Source organism: Eutrigla gurnardus (assembly GCF_963514095.1).
Source record: "Eutrigla gurnardus genome assembly, chromosome: 20".
NCBI lineage: Eukaryota > Metazoa > Chordata > Actinopteri > Perciformes > Triglidae > Eutrigla > Eutrigla gurnardus.
The window spans coordinates 17,503,077-17,518,702 of record NC_139931.1 but is presented as its reverse complement, the minus strand read 5'-3'; the positions used below and the strand labels follow the sequence as shown (position 1 = coordinate 17,518,702).

At 43.9% G+C, this 15,626-nt stretch overlaps 2 protein-coding genes across 2 annotated transcripts; one reads left to right on the top strand and one right to left on the bottom strand.

Moving 5' to 3' along the window:
• Nucleotides 1-5,211: 5,211 nt before the first annotated feature.
• On the bottom strand, nt 5,212-10,267 carry LOC311031485 (motilin receptor-like; the record flags this gene model as incomplete). The annotated part of the gene is made up of 7 exons (XM_084037790.1): nt 5,212-5,888; nt 6,247-6,437; nt 6,774-7,054; nt 7,510-7,685; nt 8,306-8,564; nt 8,682-8,697; nt 10,227-10,267. 7 exons carry the CDS (start codon nt 10,265-10,267, stop codon nt 5,212-5,214), a joined length of 1,641 nt encoding a protein of 546 aa, XP_083893916.1.
• A 988-nt stretch (nt 10,268-11,255) lies between these two features.
• LOC311031629 (enoyl-CoA delta isomerase 1, mitochondrial-like) lies at nt 11,256-15,152 on the top strand. Its single transcript, XM_084038024.1, has 7 exons — nt 11,256-11,376; nt 13,473-13,598; nt 13,824-13,951; nt 14,169-14,315; nt 14,416-14,537; nt 14,662-14,840; nt 14,964-15,152. Exons 1-7 carry the CDS (start codon nt 11,334-11,336, stop codon nt 15,128-15,130), a joined length of 912 nt encoding a protein of 303 aa, XP_083894150.1. The 5' UTR covers nt 11,256-11,333; the 3' UTR covers nt 15,131-15,152.
• The last annotated feature ends 474 nt before the right edge of the window (nt 15,153-15,626 follow it).

Here is a 15,626-nt window from a genome sequence, read left to right as displayed (position 1 = left end):
TGAAACATACTGGCTCAATGCTTGTGTTTGTGAACGCACAGCAGAGAGAGGAAAGTCAACGGGAGGCGCACCATGTTGGAATCTGTCCCGGATAAAGCCCATTCTTTACCGGTCAACTCTGACGATGAAAAATATATATTACACAAACTACTTCTTTTTACTTACTAATTTGGTCAAATAAGCTTATTAACTCCACATTTACAACAGCTGCTTTCTTTCATACCTTTCACAATAAAAGCTCTCAACATACACAGCATCACTGCTGACCAGGGGATCTTAAAGTAAAACAAGCTAGCTTATAATATATTTATTACGTCTCGTCTATATGGTCCTCATACAGTCCTACATGGTCCTCTACATAGTTCTCTACATGGTCCTCTTCATAGTTATTTATATAGTCCTCTACATGGTTTTCTATATTGTCCTCTACATGGTCCTCTACATAGTTATAGTCCTCTACATGGTTCTCTATATTGTCCTCTACATGGTCCTCTATATTGTCCTCTCTGGTCCTCTACATAGTTATCTACATTGTCCTCTCTATGGTCCTCTACATGGTCCTCTACATAGCTATCTACATGGTCCTCTATATTGTCCTCTACATGGTCCTCTACATAGCTATCTACATTGTCCTCTCTATGGTCCTCTACATGGTCCTCTACATAGCTATCTACATTGTCCTCTCTATGGTCCTCTACATAGTTCTCTCCATGGTCCTCTACATAGTCCTCTACATAGTTATCTACATTGTCCTCTCTATGGTCCTCTACATGGTCCTCTACATAGCTATCTACATTGTCCTCTCTATGGTCCTCTACATGGTCCTCTACATAGCTATCTACATTGTCCTCTCTATGGTCCTCTACATAGTTCTCTCCATGGTCCTCTACATAGTCCTCTACATAGTTATCTACATTGTCCTCTCTATGGTCCTCTACATGGTCCTCTACATAGCTATCTACATTGTCCTCTCTATGGTCCTATACATAGTTCTCTCCATGGTCCTCTACATAGTTATCTACATTGTCCTCTCTATGGTCCTATACATGGTCCTCTACATAGCTATCTACATTGTCCTCTCTATGGTCCTATACATGGTCCTCTACATATTTATCTACATTGTCCTCTCTATGGTCCTCTACATAGTTCTCTCCATGGTCCTCTACATAGTTATCTACATTGTCCTCTCTATGGTCCTCTACATGGTCCTCTACATAGTTATCTACATTGTCCTCTCTATGGTCCTCTACATGGTCCTCTACATAGCTATCTACATTGTCCTCTCTATGGTCCTATACATGGTCCTCTACATAGTTCTCTCCATGGTCCTCTACATAGTTATCTACATTGTCCTCTCTATGGTCCTCTACATGGTCCTCTACATAGTTATCTACATTGTCCTCTCTATGGTCCTCTACATGGTCCTCTACATAGTTATCTACATTGTCCTCTCTATGGTCCTATACATGGTCCTCTACATAGTTCTCTCCATGGTCCTCTACATAGTTATCTACATTGTCCTCTCTATGGTCCTCTACATGGTCCTCTACATAGTTATCTACATTGTCCTCTCTATGGTCCTCTACATGGTCCTCTACATAGCTATCTACATTGTCCTCTCTATGGTCCTATACATGGTCCTCTACATAGTTCTCTCCATGGTCCTCTACATAGTTATCTACATTGTCCTCTCTATGGTCCTCTACATAGTTCTCTCCATGGTCCTCTACATAGTTCTCTCCATGGTCCTCTACATAGTTATCTACATGGTCCTCTACATAGTTCTCTCCATGGTCCTCTACATATTCCAACAACGCAGGACTTTCGTTCCCACCAGGCATCAACTTCTATAAAATGTGAAGCCTGAACATGCATTCTCTCTGCTGGCCACCAGGAGGCGACTGCTCTCGGGTTGCATAGATCTCTATGTAATTCATTTTTTGTTGTTGTTGAGGGGAATCAACTTCCCTGTACAAACACTTGAATAGCCCTTATTTTAATCAGATCATACTCCTATGTTCCTATGGTCTAAGATAAATCCCAAAAATATGAAAAACTCGATGAATAGGGAGAGTTGATTAAGGGGAATGTTCTGAGGATTTTCTGTTTTATTAAGCTCATTGGGGTGTAAAAAATATGAAACTATACAGAATAAGCTCACATTAATTTTCTATGGAGCAACTCCAGACTTTATACACAAGACTTCCTTATCTGGTTTTTAGCTTTGAAAGAAAGAAGACACTTTTGTCTGCCACAGAAACAACATTGTAATTCTTCCCCTTTAATATAATACAAACACCTTTACAGTAGATTCTTGTAAATCATTTTTTATAGATAAATACATAATAAACAGAGGAAAGGATATGATTATTTTGTTTCCACTGTTCTCTGTTTAATTGCTGAACATGGAAATGAATACTTTTATCAACAGTAGCCATCATAATATGTGGACTACTTTTCTCTGTTGTTCTTTGATGCATTTTCCAAAATATCACGTGATGCATAACAGGGATGAGTTCTTTGAACTAAATCCTTTAGCGAGTGCTCAGGTAGTGAGACTAAATGTGATTTCCAGACTCTATCATTTTGCTGGCGTACCGCTGCCTAGATCTTCTGGTTTCTTTCCGTTTTTGTATTTTTAATGGTTCGGACTCATCACAAATCCTGTCAAAACACTGCATTCAGACTACAGGATATCAGCTGAGTGTAGCCCGAGTGTCGCATCGAACATTTTGCAGTGTGTCACAGTAGATGACATCATGTCATGTCTCCGCCAAGTCGGAATAAGACTTTATGACTATAATAATAATCTGATATAGTGAACATCATATCCGACACAATCATCGTTCCGTCTGAACCATTACCTTTGTGTTGGATCATTCATAAGATGTCTGGTGTTGTGTGTATTTTGGCGTTCAGGTTTTGTTTGAAGAAGAAAGGCGTGTGTGTTTACAGCCTGTAACCTCGTCACGCCAAGGCAACGATCTGTCTCTACTCCAACACACACACACACTAGTGTTGTGGTGACTGCAGCTGCAGCAGCGTGTTCAACAAAAGACACGAGCACGAAGCGTTTTGTTGGACAGCATTTTACATAAATATGTAACAAGCAAAGCCTATTACATTAACTAATAAATGAGCAACAATGCACAGAAACAGTTACATATATCTTATATGACACAATACTTATAGATAACTATATACTGATCTCAGCGGAGGCCTTGTGTGTCAAATACAAGGGAAGCATTGAACAAATATGCCTTTTTTTATAATACCTGTGAGAAAGAACATGACGAATACAAAAGGTCATATTGATTCTTGGTATCAAACAGTCTCAGTAAACAACTTTTTTTTTCAACACTTCTCAGTAATTTGGTTCATCATCAAGGTTGTACTTAAAATATACAAACGTAAGTACATAGTTCAAAAATAAAAAAAAGACCTGATCTCATGGCACGAACAGCCTGAGTTACCAACACAATCAAATCAATTGTCCCTCAGCCCGAGGACAATCTGCCCACCTTAGTGAAGGAAATCCATTCTGAGGCGTTTCCTGCTGACAGACAGAGAGGCTGAAAACATAACCTTCATCGCCGAGGTGATGAAACCTCAAGTGTGAATCCAATAAAAGCATTGATAGCAGTATCTGACACATCAGGACGTGTAATGTAATATATATATATATATATATAATGTCAAAACACATCCGCCCCATATGAAACTTTATGGATCATAATGATAGCCCTATTCTCTGTGTGTGTGTGTGTGTGTGTGTGTGTGTGTGTGTGTGTGTGTGTGTGTGTGCGCGCGTTTAAACACATCCTTAAAGTCAGTAGTTAGCACTACTTTAAACATTAATAAAACATTTTTTCATTCTAGTATAATATTCACTTGCTATAAACTGACAGAGGGGGCGGGACTCAAAGAAAAAGGTCCCTTGCTAAGCCCCGCCCACTTCCACTACTGACAATGAAGTTAAAGAACAAATCCGGGTCGGCATTTATTCACGGTTCCAATCACTAAAAAGCATTATATAGTATACATTCAGTATACCTTCAGATGATAGAGAGTAACATAGAAGTGCTAATGCGGGTTCATGATGTAATCTAAAGCGTAGTTTTAGAAACATATTTCTCCTAGCAACCTCTCCGGGTAACGAGTGTCACTATTTCACAACGTTTAACCGGGACTGGCTCAAAATCCCCCAAACCAGCCCGAAAATTAAGAAAAATAGAGGGCGGGACTTAGCGAAGGGTCAATTCCAAATCTTTGTGCTGCTTCAGCACCACGGACAGCGCCGCAGATGAATCCGTATGCAGTTCGGCTGCTGATGTTTCAGAGCCAGAGTCCGTCTCAGTACGGAGGAAACCAACCCTCACACTCTAAAGTCTGACTGATGAAGGCTCGTTTGTAGATTTTTGCTTATTCATGGTTTATTTACACAGAATGGAATCCAGCCAACACACTTATTGTCATTGACAGCTGCTTACGTAACCTTTAAGTTAGCAACATTACTATATGTTTCATTGGCACACTGACTAGCAATAGCAGGACAGGCACTGAATAACAAATGCAACATTCATAGGTAATAAATATTTGATGTACTGGTGCCGGACAAAGAGCAAGGGGTCACCTAAATGCCATTATGAGCTACACCTGTAAATGACAGTGGCATGATTAATGGCCCAAATATATCGGTATAAATAACTGGGTAGTCCTGCCATTCATAACATAATAAAAATAAATAAATACTAGAACCTGATGTTAGTTCCATGTGGATTCTCAGGTCTTGCAATAAAAGTAAAGTTAAAAACAAATAATTATTAATATCGATGATGCTGTTTACATTAGTTATGCAGCATTTAAAGTCAAGCCGAAATATAATTTCCAGAGTATCTTGCATCCATATGGTGACTTATATCTGTTTTTGTAATTTTTCGCCACATATTGTTGAATAGGTGCACATATGACCGGGGATGTCATCTAAAAGGTTTTCATTTCAGCTGGACATTAAAGGCAGAGTATCAGAATTGGACTTTGAAGACATCACCCCGGTATTATTATTTTCTCTGACTTTCTTTTTTCGGGTGAGAGCATTTAATGTATTCATGTTATGGGGGTTTCAAGTAATATAACAAAGAATAGAATCACCTACTCAGCCTTTAATTGATTATAAATTGCCCCCCTTTTTTAAATCACTGCGTCAAAGTCTCACATAGTGGTCGTGGAGTGCCGTGCGGTGAGCGTGCGGAGGCGGCGGGACGGCGCGTGACTATGCACGAGGCTTTGCACTGCGTGCCTGTACCTGGCAGACATCAGGTTGTACAGCAAAGGGTTGACGGCGGCGCTGAGGTAGAAGAGGACCGAGGACGCCAGGTTGAAATACTGAGACAGATAGTATAAAAAATACAAGTGTGCGTCGGGCTGCGTGCGCGCGTCGTCTGGGCGCGTGTCATTGTGCTCGCCGTCACCGTGCAGACGGGTGGGTGTCACGGTGTACGCGTGCGCGGCGTGAGGCGCGTCATCAGGCGTGTTGTTTTCCGAGATTGTGCAAACGAGCGTCTCGTTTCGCGCGTTCAAACTAGTACGCGAACGTGCCGCGCGCGCAGCGGCGTCCGCGTCGGTGCGCGCGTCGATGTTGACTTCGGTCGTGGTGCACGTGGCGCAGAATATTTGGGCTCCCTCGGCTTGAGCGCGGCTAACGGGTTCCGCGTGCGCGTTGTGATCTCTGTCTACGCTGACGTCAGAAGGAGGCTTCATGTGTAGGTTCGCATCCGCGTCCGCGTGCGCTTCGTGGCTGTAGGAGCCGGTCCCCAGAGAAAGAGAGAAAATGGTCCGGCCCACGTGGAAGGGCAGCCAGCACAAGACGAACGCCAAGACGATGACTCCTGGAGAAGGGAAGGGTGGGGAGAAAAACAGGGGGAGGGGCATAGAGTCATTAACCCCGCCTCAAAATACTGTACTGGAACAAGTGTTCCTAAATCCTTTAAAGGTCCCATATTGTAAAAAGTGAGAATTTCATGATTCCATTATAAAGCATAGACTTATGGAAGTGGACGTAGTCATGGTGACGTCAGCCATTGGTTTGTGGACTACGTTTCTGAAGCCTGGAGTTCGGCATTTTGGCTGTCGCCATCTTGGATTTTGTGACCAATGTTGTTCAGTGACATCTGAATCTGCATTATACGTATATATGGTGTGAAAATGAATTTTAAAAATGAGTGCGCTTGTTCCTGTGTTTCTCACCCAGCATTTTGACAGTGTGCCGGTGACTCTGGTCCCTGCGGCTGCTTTGTGGGCGGAGCCACAGGGCCCGTCCAATCAGGCTGTAGACCAGTGCCAGGATGCAGAGGGGTACCAAGAAGTACAAATTGGAGAGAATCATCATGGCAGACAACAGTCCGGAGGAGACGGCGTAGTCCGTGCAGCGGCACTCTCTGTTGTCCATCTCTCCATCAGTGCCTTCTTCCTCTCCTCCTCCCTCATCTTCTTTCATTTTATTTCCCCGCTCTCCCTCCACTTCCATCTCCCCTCCTTCGTTATCTTGTTTTGCATTTGTCATTTTCCCTCCGTCTTCTTTCCTTTCGTCTCCATCTTCCATTCCCACTTTTATCTCTCCTTTCTCTCCGAACCATTTTAACTCCCCAGCCTTTTCTGCCCACTCTCTTCCTTCTGACCCTCCTTTCATTGAGGACATGTGTCCACTCCCTCCACCTGTCAGGAACCCTCCCTGTTCTCCTTCCCCCCCGCTCCATCCTCCATCCTCCCTCCACCCACCGAGCCCTTGCTCCTCCCCCCCGACTTCCTCCACCCCGACCATGATCAACACCGGTGCTGCGCTAACAGCCGCGCCCAGCCAGAGGCAACCAATGAGAGCCCTTGTTCTGCGCCGTGTCACCAGGGTCTTGGCTGTGATTGGCCAGCAGACCGCCAGGTACCGCTCCAGGGAGAGGAAGGTGATGTGGAGGATGGTGCAGAAGGTGCAGCACTCCGAGAGGAACATCGTCAGCTTACAGACCAGGTCTCCGAGGGGCCAGGGTCTGGGCCTCCAGAGCTGGAAGGGACAGAACAATTATCTTACCCCGACGACATCTTCCTTTCCACCTTTATTCCAACTCAGAGTTAATTACGTCACTTGTGTCACACAATTAATACATGCCAAATCAACAGTGACATTTAAAAAAAAATGCATATCGTTATTTTGTTGAGTTGCTTCTGAAGTTCCCCTGGTAAGCAGTGATGCCCTGTGTGTTGAGGGCTTTTACTGTGAAAGGTAAGAATAGAAGGAGTGGTAAATGTTGCTGTTGTCAATGTGAAGCGTATTTTCCCAAATAAATCAATACATTCCAAGTACATTGTGACCTGTGGGCTAATACGAGCACGAAACTCATTAATGTGAGGGGAAGGCAACATACCATCGTACCACCATCACATGCATGCATGAGGGAAAGGTACGTTTGTGTGTGTGTGTGTGTGTGTGTGTGTGTGTGTGTGTGTGTGTGTGTGTACCTTATACAGATCCAGAGGCAGCAGTAGGAGTATCAACAGATCGCTGACAGCCATGCTGCTCAGGTAGAGGTAGGTAGAGCTTCTCATGTGAGGGCGGAGCCAAACCACCAGAATAGTCAGAATATTTCCCAGAAGGCCAAAGAGCATCAGCGGTATGTAAATGACAGTCACGCATGCTAGAATATGAAACACGTTGTCAGTATGAATGGAAATGAAATGAAAACTCCTGAATTTTACAGCACCATGCACTTCTTGTCCGTGGACATTTAAAGGACTCATTTGCCATTTTGGGAGTTTGGCTCTGTTAAAAAGTTTTTTTTAGAGCAACAGAGCTAAAGTTAATTAATTAAAATTTTATAACTTGAACCAAAAAGCAATTACAACATTGTTATGTGCCAAACTCTCCATACCAAGTACTTCAATGAAACAAGATCAAAGTCAAAGTGAATAGGAGATAATATCAGTTGCAGCCCCACTTTTTTTTAATCTCCACCAGGAGGATGGTGCGAGTGTGAGTGAGTGAATGTGCACCCCTGTGTCTGTCCGGCAATATGGCTGCATCCTCACAAACCTCTCGTGGCTGCGGAGACTCAAGCTTAGTCAAAACACCTTTTATTGCCTGTTTTTGCACTTTTAAGGCCCGAATGGGTCATTATTGAGAACGCAGCTGAGAGTATCGTTGAGCTGCTATGCTGCTGCCAGAGACAGTGGCCGGATACAGTCACATACAGGTGGCAGAGAGCTTTCCAGCTTGGTTTTGTTTTCCCCTAAAGGCACCTTATGTCTTTTTACCTACCTAACTCAATCAATCCAAACATGGGCTCCTCCCACTGGCACTCTTGGTTCAAGCAGTCCTCCGGGAAGACAGACGCGAGGCCACAGTGTTCCCCCTCACAGCCGCTGCCCATGTCTCCCAACTCCTCAAGACCCATGACGACGCAGGGTGGGGTTGGACAGGAGAAAGGGACATCGGCGGGGGGGAGGTGCGTGTCCCCCAGGTTACAGGGCGCGGAGGTGACGCACGCCGATGGATTTCCTATGGAGCTCAAACCCAGCTAACAGTGAAGGGGACGTGAGGGTGGGGAGGCACTGAACAAGAAATCACACAAATGTAATGCAAATGTGTATAATAGTGTACATATATGTGTAATCACACATGCAGGTTGCCATACTAAGAGGATGCATACTCTGAGACAAAATTAACATTGTTTATGTTACTTATTACTTCCAAATCTATTAAAAAAATGTGCCATATACATAACAGCCAACACATCTTCAATATCAACGCAGTTAAGGTCGATTTATCAGAGTTTTAATTCCCACTTTTGTTGTTTTGTTGAACTTTAAATCACTGATATCATCAATATCAACGAGGATTAACCAAGTAACAAGTCAACTTATCATTTTTACGTCCACCCACGAAACAATCTGTACATAAAACTGCACGTTAGAGGACATTAAAACAATACACAGAAAACACACGCGGGAAAAGGTCAAATAATGTACGTACTCACCGAGAGGAGCACCCTGTCTGCTGTATCTCTCTGCTGCGACCACACACTTGTGCTAAGCCGTCACTTACATGAACACACACACACACACACACACACACTTATCTCCCACCTTACTCTCTCTCTCTCTCTCTCTCTGTCTGTCCTATTCTGTTTGACATTGTGTCACTTTTAAATATTTGCCAACAATCATATTTATCACAATAAAATGACCTTTTCATTGCAAACTAATAACTTTTTTGTCGAAAACATTTGTCATTTTTGTTAAGTTAATGGCGTTTGATCAGTAACATGAAGTCAACACTGACTATAGCCTCCAGGCAGAATTAGGTCCTATACCGTTAGATTTTAGAAGATGGTTGCATGTTGGAGCCGTCTACCGGGTAATGAAAAGCCTAATAAGTTTATTAATAATGTATTCAAAATTGCTGTGAATACAGCAGATTCCAAGGTGACGCCCTTTGCTGGGTAACAAAGAATAAATCAGGCTACTCCTGAGACTTGAAGTAGACCGAACGCAAAGAAAGAGAGTGAGAATCTGACAAGGCATTATCTAAGTATCAAATATCATAGCTGTTTACAAATATGAGTAAGACCACATTCAGAGTAAATACACTCAGGGTTCTGTTTGGTTCATGTAGGCATAAAGGGAAAGAAGGAAAGGACAAAATAGACAAAAAAGGAGAAGCTAAGTCGCTGCTCAGGAAAGAAACGGCTAATAAATGGTGATGAGTCAATTATCATCGATATCAATGCATGCAAAAACATGAATGCTCAGGGTGTTTAGAGGACACACAGGATTATGGGGTCAGATAACCATTTTGGTGTCCTAAGCATAATTCCTTTATGATGCCCCCCCCCGAAAAAAAAGCAATTATGGGGCACGCAGGTAAGAGAGTGGTTAGAGCGCATGCCATGTACGCACGTACGCATATGCCGTCGGAAGGTATTCCTCTACGGCCTCTTCCTCCTCCACAGCTCTGATCAGCAAAACCTCCGCTTCCTTCTCAGGTCTTTCAGCCCCTCCTTGCCGAGGTTCACATGCAGCACGCTGCTCCCACGTGGTTGCCCTGGTGTGGCAACTTGGTAGGTGGTTGGTCCAAGTTGTTTCTGCACCTCAAATGGCCCTTGCCACTATGCCAGGAGCTTGCTGGGCAGCATGACTAGGACCTTTGACCTGGTATAAAGGTCCTCTACCGTACTGACCTATGCGCCTCTGCCATGTGCTGCTGGGCCAGCTCAGTCATCCTTTGTAACCTTTCTCTCATCTGAACAACATAGGAGATGATATTAACAGCTTCCCCCCTCCCTTGGTTCCCCTCCCAGGCTTCCCTCAGTAAGGTCAGAGGTCCCCTCACCTCATGACCATACAAAAGTTTGAATGGGGAAAACCCAGTTGAGGCCTGAGGTACCTCCCGATATGCAAAAAGTAGGTAGGGTAGCCATTGATCCCAGTCAGAACCAGTGTCATTGACAAACTTACGGAGAATTTGCTTGAGAGTCTGATTGAACCGCTCCGTAAGGCCGTCTGCCTGTGGATGGTAAGGAGTTCCTGGGGGAAACCAACTCTGGAAAAGTACTGCAACCAATGTGAAAGCCACAGTCTTTGCTTTGACAGACTTGAGGGGGAAAACTTCTGGATATTTAGTAGCATAGTCTCTAATCACCAACCTATAGCAGTTTCCTGCTTTACATTTCTCAACTGGGCCAACTATGTCCATACCCAGACATCAAATGGCGTATTGACAATGGGAAGAGGCTGGAGCGGGGCTTTAGAGGGTCCTCTCCCTGAGGTCTTCTGGCATTGAGGGCACGTCCTACAGAACTGGGCGATATCTGCCCGCAAACCAGGCCAGTGGGTGTGTCATCTAATGCGAGCCAGGGTCTTGTGTTTCCCTAGGTGGCCAGCTTGTCTTGGGAGTGGCCCAAGACAAGCACCTTGTCTCACAATACCTTAGGAACCACTAGCTGCTAGCTGGACCATTCATACACCCTGAGGAAGGCGCAAAGTGTTTTTATAAAACATTGCCCACTAAAATAAAGGGTTTTTAACTTTTTCAAACTCACCTGAGTGCCTGTACTTCTTTTCTTTTTGATTAAATTACCCTTAGCCAGAGCACCGGTTAAACGGCGTTATTCCAAACACTGGCCGTGGGCAAGGGTTGAATGTGGGCGGTGTTAAACGTTTAACTCCGCCCACATTAAAGTCTACGGGTCTGCAGTCAGGGATACATGGCAGAATTAGCAGAAGAAAAGTAGAAGAAAACGAAGAAAAGTAGCTGTGTAGTCTCCGTCCAGAGACGGGAAGATAAAATGGCATTGAGAGCAGCGTTGAGGAATAAATGCGGCTGGGCGAGTATGTCTGCTTGTTTATGCACCTGGCATTCATTCATTATCTGAATTAGCTTTGTTAGATCAGTTTGCGGGCTGCACGGTGGTGTAGTGTGTAGCACTGTCACCTCACAGCGAGAGGGTCCCGGGTTTGATTCCCGGGTCGGGTTCAGGTTCCTTCTGTGTGGAGTTTGCATGTTCTCCCCGTGTAAGCGTGGGTTCTCTCCGGGTTCTCTGGCTTCCTCCCACAGTCCAAAGACATGCAGGATGGGGATAGGTTCATTGGTGACTCTAAATTACACATTAGGTGTGAATGTGAGAGTGAATGGTTGTTTGTCTCTACATGTTAGCCCTGCGATGGACTGGCGACCTGTCCAGGGTGCACCCCGCCTTCGCCCAATGACAGCTGGGATCGGCTCCAGCCCTTGAATACAGGATAAGTGGTAGACGAGGGAGGGATGGATGGATTGATCAGTTAGCTTGACAGAAACGGGAGCAAAGGTCAGAGGACACGGCATTAAAAATGCCCTCAGTTAAAAAACATACGCAACCTTTTTTATTTTATTTTGGTGCATCTACGCCTTATGTCATTTCACTTGTCAAAGGTGTAAAAAAACTGTTTTGGTTGGTCAGCAAGCAAGCTGAATAGGAATAAACACTTATTTTAAAGGGTGCAAAACAAGAATATGTGTACTTTGTGACCAGTCACTTTCCACACATCTTGGGTCATTTCATGCCAACTCAGCCACGCATGTACATGGTACCTCTCAGATTTAGCTGAAAAGTGGTGAAAATATGCCTTATGTTACCAAACCAGGGAATCTGAAGTTTCAGGTCAATATCTCAAACGTTTTGCCCGTGGCGTCCATTTGAATTTTAAGTGCCACACCCGTTTGACATAATTATTTTTCACTTTTTGGGTGCCCCTAGCACCACGATTAATGATCATATTTGTTCTAAACAGGATTATTTTTTACATTTGGGAACTTTGCTCTTGCCAACATGAATTTGAAGGGTATGGTACCACTGGTGGGGGTTTTATGGGGGTCCAAAAACCCTTTCGGGCAGAGGTGACTCTTTTGGAAGCCCATATTTTGACCCCCAAATGACCATGTGGGCACTTGATGATCCTAATGGGATTTATACCAGACTGGTTCATTGGAAACATTCAGATTGTTTTCATGCTTTATCATCACTAAAATGGTGCATTATGAAGAATAAATTCATATTATGGAGCTTCATAGTTTTTTTTCCATTAAAATAAAGAACAAATATGTATCTTTATCTGGTATAAATCCCATTAGGATCATCAAGTGCCCACGTGGTCATTTGGGGGTCCAAATATGGGCTTCCAAAAGAGTCTCCTCTGCCCAAAAGGGTTTTTGGACCCCATAAAACCCCCACCAGTGGTACCATACCCTTCAAATTCATTTTGGCAAGAGAAAGGTTCCCAAATATAACAAATAAACCTGTTTAGAATAAATATGATCATTAAGCGTGGTGCTAGGAGCACCCAAAAAGTGCAAAATAATTTTGTCTGTAAAAAAAATTTGGTGACCCACCTCTCACCCAAACAGTAAGGAATGTTGATTCTGCCCTAACCCTCCAGAATTGTGTAGTACAAACTACAATGAACTAACAGACCAATTTTCAGACTTCTATCACTATTAGAACAGAAGTTATGGGCCTCCAAATATGCCAACAAATGAAATGTGATATTCCAATGTGTCAAACGGGTGTGGCACTTGAAATTCAAATGGACGGGCAAACCGTTTGAGATATTGACCTGAAACTTCAGATTCCCAGATAATTGTTGTTCCGTTAATCATTTTTACTGCCCCTGAAACCATTAAATGTTTCACACACATACACTGTAGCTTTGTTAATTTATTCTTATTTAATGTTTTGAAGAATATGGCAGGTGTAGGGCCATTCCTGTTGAACAAACATATGATAGAGTTGCTCCTACTTTTACTACGGTTACTGTATCCTCTCGTCTCATTTAAAACGTTTGACTCCACCATTCTTAAGTGCAATTCTTACACGCTTGATCAATTGGATTGTCATAATATGACTGTAATGCTGCTGTAGTTTTAACTAAATTGTACGTTTTGTGTGCAGGTCTTCTTTCCCAGCGGTTATCCTGCAGCAGTCATGGCAGAGTACATGTGTCTCCTGTCCTCGTCTCTCAACAGAGGAGCAGCTCCACCTCGCCCAAGATAGAGGTGGATTTTGACCAAAACACTGGTAAACATTTTGCCAACCGATCAGTTCATCTTCTGTATGTTGAAAAAGCCATAGGAAATGTAAATCAGATATTGCTGTCGACCTTGATGGCCATCACAGTTTTTAACTGATTATAAGTTCAAATTAGAGCCTTGCCATCATCTCTTTTCCTTTTGAGACGAACCTGTAGGGAATTTATCATCTGAAGTATTGAGGTAGAACATCAGCATCTCGGTCTCTCTGCAGGGGTGGCTGTGATGCGTCTGCAGAATCCGCCCGTCAACAGCCTCAGTTTAGATTTCCTCACGGAGTTCTGCATCGGCGTGGAGAAGCTGGAGATGGATAAGAGCTGCAGAGGCCTCATCATCACCTCGGTACAGTATATATGACTTCATGGTTTCAAGCAGCAGAGCCTTTGTGTTCGTATTACAAGGTAGTTAATGATAGCGAAGCGTTATAATGCTTGTAATTGCAGTGTATGTTTTACAATGTTATGTAGATCATGTTCACTCCTGGAGTGTGTGAAACAATTTACTGCCTTACAAAAGACGTTCTCAGAAGTGTGTGTGTTGTTTTGTTGTTTGAATCCAGGGCCAGCCCAAGGTGTTCTCAGCCGGGCTGGACATCATGGAGATGTACGGGAAGAGTCCGGAGCGCTGTGGAGTTTTCTGGAGAGCCGTTCAGAAGATGTGGCTGAAACTCTACAGCTCCGACATGGTTACGATAGCTGCGATCAATGTACGTACCGCTGATGATCCCCCTGGTTGGAGAACGACTCAGACATAACATGCAGAAGAAGAATAAATCAAATCCATCTACCTTGTCGCTCCCTCCTCAGGGTTCCAGTCCTGCTGGCGGCTGTCTCATGTCTATGACGTGTGACTACAGGATAATGGCGGACAACCCGCGTTACAGCATCGGCCTGAATGAGACGCAGCTGGGCGTCGTAGCACCTTTTTGGTAAGGAATTTAAGGAAGGAGTATTTTTTCCAAAATATGATAATTGATACATTTTTCTTCAGGGAGTGAAGTTAGGGACTTTGTGGGCTAGATAGACAAACGGATTTCCATCTGCTTCCTGCAGGTTTAAGGACACCATGACGAACACGGTGGGCCACCGAACCACGGAGTTGGCTCTGCAGTTGGGGCTGCTCTACAACCCCTCAGAGGCCCTGAAGATAGGACTGGTGGACCAGCTGGTACCGGAAGACCAGGTCCTCACCACAGCCACACAGACCATGACCAAGTGGTTGGCTATACCAGGTACATTGGCACTAGGTTGCTACTACCTGTTGCTGCCACTAATACAAGTACCAGCATTAATGCAGGGCGGCATTTATTTTTTGGGGAATCTGTGAGCTAATCGTCCGTCCGTTTCCCTTTCAGACCACGCCAGATCGATCACCAAGTCTATGATGAGAAAGCCAACCATCGACAAGCTGGCGTCCAACAGAGAGGCTGAAGTCCAACACTTTGTCAACTTCATCACCAAAGACTCCATTCAGGAGTCCCTCGGCATGTACATGGAGATGCTTAAAAAGAGGAGGGGCTAGAGGAGAGTGCGTGTCGGTGGGGGTCCAGGGTGTTGTTGATGAGAACCGAAGGGAAGAAACTGTTTTTGGTCTTGACAGACCTCGACCTCTTGTGTTACGAAGACAGACTGCAGCTGATTTTGTTATGCGTCCCTGTGATAAACAATGGTATTAAATGAACCTTGTACCTTAGTTGACACTAACGATTTGTTGACAAATAAAGGTTTTCCCATCTACGTTTGGACTTAAGTTAAAATAACATCCACAATTCCAATTTTCTTTCAAAACAGCTGCTTATTTAGAGAAATAATCAGTAAGCAAGTTAGCTTATGCTAACAATTTTTCACGCTGGTGAGGTTTGTCTTGTCTTGGTTTTTTGTCTTGTGAAATTTCCTGTTTTATTTTGAAAGTAACTCCCCTCTTGTTTCAGGTCACTTGCCCTTCCTCATGTGTCCCTGGTCTGCTGTCATCCCTGATTCCTGATTGTCTCCACCTGTTGCCCATTATCCCTCTGTGT